This window comes from Nicotiana tomentosiformis, chromosome 4 (genome assembly GCF_000390325.3).
Source record: "Nicotiana tomentosiformis chromosome 4, ASM39032v3, whole genome shotgun sequence".
In the NCBI taxonomy this organism is placed as follows: domain Eukaryota; kingdom Viridiplantae; phylum Streptophyta; class Magnoliopsida; order Solanales; family Solanaceae; genus Nicotiana; species Nicotiana tomentosiformis.
The window spans coordinates 49,340,394-49,345,958 of record NC_090815.1 but is presented as its reverse complement, the minus strand read 5'-3'; the positions used below and the strand labels follow the sequence as shown (position 1 = coordinate 49,345,958).

Here is a 5,565-nt window from a genome sequence, read left to right as displayed (position 1 = left end):
CTTCTGCTACTAAGATCCAGAGTTTTCTAGTCTTGGCCGGATATTATCATCGTTTTATGGAGAGGTTTTCATTCATCGCATCTTGTTTGGCTAGATTGACTCAGAAGGTTTCCCTATGTAGGTGGTCTAATGAGTGTGAGGAGAGATTTCAGAAGCTCAAGACTGCCTTGACCACAACTCTAGTTCTGGTTTTACCTTCAGCATCGTGTTCTTATATAGTTTATTGTGATGCTTCGCAGATTGGCATTGGATGTGTATTGATCCAGAAGGGTAGGGTGATTTCTTATGCTTCGCATTAGTTGAAGCCCCATGAGAAAAACAACCCATTACATGATTTAGAGTTGGCAACCATTGTTCACGCGTTGAAGATTTGGAGGCACTATCTCTATGGCGTGTTTTGTGAGGTATTCACAGATCACATGAGCCTACAACACCTGTTTAAGCAAAAGGATCTGAACTTGAGGCAACAGAGGTTCTTAGAGCTATTAAAGGACTATGATATCACCATTATTGATCATTCTGGGAAAGCCAATGTGGTGGCCGATTCCTTGCGTAGGAAGACTGATAGCATGGGTAGTCTTGCGTATATTCCAATTGGGGAGAGACCATTAGCATTAGATGTTTATTCTTTGGCCAATCGATTCGTGTGGTTAGTTGTTTCGGAGCCTAGTCGGGTTCTTTCTTGCGTGGTTTCTCGGTCTTCTTTGTTTGAGCGCATCAAAGTGCATCAGTATGATGATCCCCACTTGCTTTTCCTTAAGAACATGCTGCAGTACGGTAATGCTAAGAAGGTTACTATTGGAGATGATGGGGTGTTACGGATGCATGGAAGGATTTGTGTGCCCAATGTAGCTGGGTTGCTTGGGTTGATTCTTGAGGGAGGCCCATAGTTTTCAGTATTCCATTCATCCAGGTGCCGCGGAGATGTATCAGGATTTGAGGCAGAACTACTGGTGGAGAAGAATGAAGAAAGATATTGTGGAGTATGTGGCTCGGTGTTTGAACTGTCAGCAGGTGAAGTACAAGCATCAGAGGCTTGATATTCCATAGTGGAAGTGGGAGCGTATCACCCTGGATTATGTAGCTGAACTTCCATGGACCTTGAGGAAATTCGATGCAGTATGGGCCATTGTGGACAGACTGACTAAGTCTGCACACTTCATTCCAGTTATGACTAAGACACGTAGTTCATATCGCATTTATGGAGAGATGTGTAGCATGAGTTAGTGTAACGACCCGACTGGTCGTTTTGAGAGTTACAGTCTCATTCCCCCATTTACTACTCATTTTGTACTTTATAGAGGTTATGTGACTTGTCGGGGTAGTCGGGTCCGGTGAGATTTCAGAATGAAATGAGACACTTAGTCTCAAGGTTGAAAGCTTAAGTTGAAATGATTCACTGGATGTGGATCTTCGAGTAAACCAGAAAATATACACCAGCAGATATCAGTCATCAACCAAAGTCCAAAAATGATCTGTTAACCACCCGAAACTCACCCGAGGCTTTCGGGACCTCAACCAAACATACCATTAAGTCCCAAAATACTATACGAACTTAGTCGAATCCTCAAACCACCTCAAATAACATCAAAAATACGAATCACTCTCCAATCCAAACTTAATGAACTTTGAAATTCCCAAATTCTATAAATGATGCCGAATCATACCAAACCACGTTCGATTGACCTCAAATTTTTCACACTACACTCAAAACGACCGGACGGGTCGTTACAGCATTGATTTGGTTCGGGATGCCTTTGAGAAAGTCAAGTTGATTCAGGATCGGCTTTGTGCAGCACAGTTCAGGCAGAAGTGTTATGGTAATAGGAGGGCTCGTGATGTAGCATTCATGGTGGGAGAGAGGTTTCTGCTCAGAGTCTCACCCATGAAGGGTGTGATGAGATTCGGGAAGAAGGGCAAGTTGAGCCCTAGGTATATTGGTCATTTTGATATCCTTGAGAGAGTTGGTGAGGTAGCCTACAGACTTGTATTGCCACCCAGCTTATCGGGAGTCCACCCGGTGTTCCATATTTTCATACTTTGAAAGTATTATGGCGATCCTTCACATGTATTAGATTTCAGCTCAGTCTAATTGGACAAGAATTTAATTTATGTTGAGGAGTCGATGGCTATATTGGACTGACAGGTTCGGATGATGAAGTCAAAGAACAGTGCTTCAATGAAGGTTCAATGGAGGGGTCAACCAGTCGAGGGGGCGACCTGGGAGACTGAGCACGACATGAAGAGTCGTTATCCTTACCTTTTTGGCACTTCAGATATGTCTTTATGCACGTTCGAGGAACGAACGTTTGTTTTAAGAATGGGAGAATGTAACGATACGACCGGTACTTTTGTGTATTTGAGCCTTGTTTTCACATTTTGAAGCTCCCCGTATGTATATTTTTGATTTTATGACTCGCGGGGATGGTTGGTTTCATTTCGGAGAAGTTTTGGAATGATTTGGACCCTTTGGTTCTTGATTTAGAAGTTTAAGTTTGAAATGTTGACATAGGTTTGACTTTTATAAAAATGACCCCGAAATAATGTTTTGATGGCTACGATAAGTTCGTATCGCAAGTTTGGACATATGTGTATGCCCGGAATTAAATTTGGATGTCTCTATGTTGATTTGACTTATTTTGCCGAAAGTTGGCAATTTAAAGATTTAGAAATTCCTTTGGTTTGATCGTATGTTGACTTTATAGCTATCGGATTCGGAATTTGGTTTTGGGACTTGGAATAGGTCCGTTTTGCTATTTGGAACTTGTCTTCAAAATTGGTATAATTTGGAGTTGGTTTGATAGGAATGAGACACTTGGTTGTGATTCGAGAGATTTTTGAGTTTCCTTTTGAAATTTTAGCAATTTTGATGTACGATTCATGGTTCCGAATGTTATTTAGGTATTTTGATCGTGCGAACGAGTTCATATGATATTTTTAGACTTGTATGGATGGTTGGTTTGGAGCTTTGAGGGATCAGGTGAGTTTCGGACGTGTTTCGGATTGGATTGAACACATTTTTAGGTTGCTGGTGTGTTGGTGCCTCAGGTATCGCAATTGCGAGCACCAGCATAGCAATTGCGAAGTAGACACGGAGGGCTCAGGTATCACATTTGCGATGTCTTACTCACAATTGCGAAGAAATATTTGGGCTGGGTAAGGTCCCATTTGCGACCATTTGGTGCATTTGCGGAAGGGACAAACTTTGCAAATGTGAAGTCAGTGTCGCATTTGTGGCATTTCCCTGGGTTATACGGCACTTTTTTTTCGAGTCATCTTTCGCATTTGCGAGGGTTCACAATTGCGAATCCGAGGTCGTATTTGCGGTATTTGTACCTGAACAAAAGGGCTAGAAAAAACGGGACTTAACTTTATTTTCATAATTTAGAACCCTAGAATCGGTTTGAGGGGATTTTGAGGAGGGATTATCACATACAACTATTGGGTAAGTGATTTTGATCAATTCTCAATTATCTTACATGGTTATTTGTGAGATTTAATCGTTAATTCATGGAATTTGAAGAGAAATTTTGGGGAATTTTGTCTATGTTTTGAAAAATGAATATTTGAGATTTAAGAGTCGAATTGGACTCGGATTTGAAAATAAAAAAAATATATGGACTCGTGGGATTATGGGTAGTCTAGATCTATCATTGGACTTGGGTTTTGATCGGGCAAGCTCAGGGTTGACTTTTGGGCAATTGTATAAAGATCATAGCTTTATTAATCAAAATTGGTTTCTCTTGCATTGTTTGATGATATTAAGTCATTTTTTGTTAGATTTAAGCCATGCAGAAGCGAATTTTAAGGGAAAAGCCATTTTTTGAGTGTTGATTTGGCCTACTTGAGGTAAGTATCTTACCTAACTTTATGTCTTAATTGAAGTTGTTAACACGTGTTCTACCTTTCATTGTCGAGTTTCTCTTATATGCATTTAGTTGAGGTTATTGCTACATGTCATACCTTTTATTGTTGAGTATTCTTATGCATTGAATTGAAGTTATAGTTATTGAGAGCTATTAACATGTTCTAATTGAAGTTGTTATTTTATGGGATATCCTTCATTATTGAATTATTTCCCGATTCATTTTATTATTATTGAGATTCTTGTGCACATTGTGGTTGAGTCGTGGACTATGTGTTGTGGATGTTGGTATTGTTGATTTTGGCAATGTTATGACATATAGCACGTGGGGTGCCAGTTGATTATTGTGTTATTATATTGATGTGTATGCGGCGGTATAAGGGTGGTGTATTGATGCACATGCGGTGATATAATGTGGTATTATGCACGTGTTGCTAGTAAGGGAAATAACTTGAGGCCACGCAGCGAGATAAGGGGGCTAAAGCACGTGAAGCTATTTCAGAAAAAATAATTTTAGAATAAATGCAAGGCTCACGCAGCGATATAAGGAAGATTGTGATTGTGACTTGTGAAATATGAATATGAGGCATGGTACCTCAGTGTGATTCTTGTTGTACATTCTAAGTTGGAACGACTTGTTGATTTGAATGGTTATTGTATTTTCTTAATTCATTTCATTTGTGTTTTGGCTGTATTTGATCATTTGTTATTTTCATCATATATTCACTCTTTGTTGTCATTTATTGTTTTACTCTCGTTGTTAGCCATATATTATCATGCCATTTTGTCGTCATTATTTCTTTTACTTCCCGTTATTAGATTATATTAATATTCTGTTCAGGTCTCTATATCTAGTAGGTATCTTGGCCTGATCTCGTCACTGCTCCACCGAGGTTAAGCTTGATACTTAATGGGTACCGTTGTGATTACTCATGCTACGCTTCTACATATTTGTTTACAGATCTAGGTACCTCTGCCCGTACCTGACGCTAGTGAGTTGATTTAGGCGTATCAGAGACTTCAAGGTATACCTGCTTGATGCTCGCAGGCCTCGAAGTCACCTTCTACTAATCTTATGCTATTGTTTCTTCTGTTTCTGAACATTATTGAATTAGAGATTCTTACTGTATTTTAGTAGAGCTTATGACTCCGTACCGCCGGTTTTGGGATTGTATGACCGTTGTTCTGCTATGGTTTACCTATGTCATTTCTTAGTTTTAAATGAATAGCTTAGTCGTTGATTCTGTTAAATTCTCAATGTATGTTAGGCTTATCTAGTCTTAGAGATTATGTGCCATCATGATTCCTAAGGTGGGATTTTAGGGTCGGCACTAAAACTTCTAGTCACATTTGAACTTGTGCCTATTTTATGAGTATCGTAAAATATGATCTAAATTTTGAATGTGTGAATTTATTGTTATTGAAATTCATCTGTAGTACAAAACTTTGAATTTATTGTTAATTTATTTTTTGCTCTGAAAAATTGAATTTCAAGTTTTATATTTAGTTAACTGCATTCAAATTTAAGATCTAGTTTAGACTAATGATTAAATTAATGCAATGCTAATATTTTTATTCGAAGCTCAATTTGATTACTGTATACAGCCAAAACCGATTAGTCTGTCGTACGAACTGGTCAAGATGGTAATATTTTGATCGAAGAGCGTCTTCGTAATACCAGATTGAGATTCGAAGTCAGG

General features: G+C 38.8%; 1 protein-coding gene across 1 annotated transcript; it reads left to right on the top strand.

The window, feature by feature from the left end:
* The first annotated feature begins 419 nt into the window (after positions 1 to 419).
* On the top strand, positions 420 to 890 carry LOC138909642 (uncharacterized). Its single transcript, XM_070200850.1, has one exon. The coding sequence runs from the start codon at positions 420 to 422 to the stop codon at positions 888 to 890; it is 471 nt and encodes a 156-aa protein (XP_070056951.1).
* Positions 891 to 5,565: the final 4,675 nt, after the last annotated feature.

Bases quoted from the DNA above. Each gene is read 5' to 3' on its own strand.
- LOC138909642 (XM_070200850.1), top strand. From the start codon at position 420: ATGAGCCTACAACACCTGTTTAAGCAAAAGGATCTGAACTTGAGGCAA.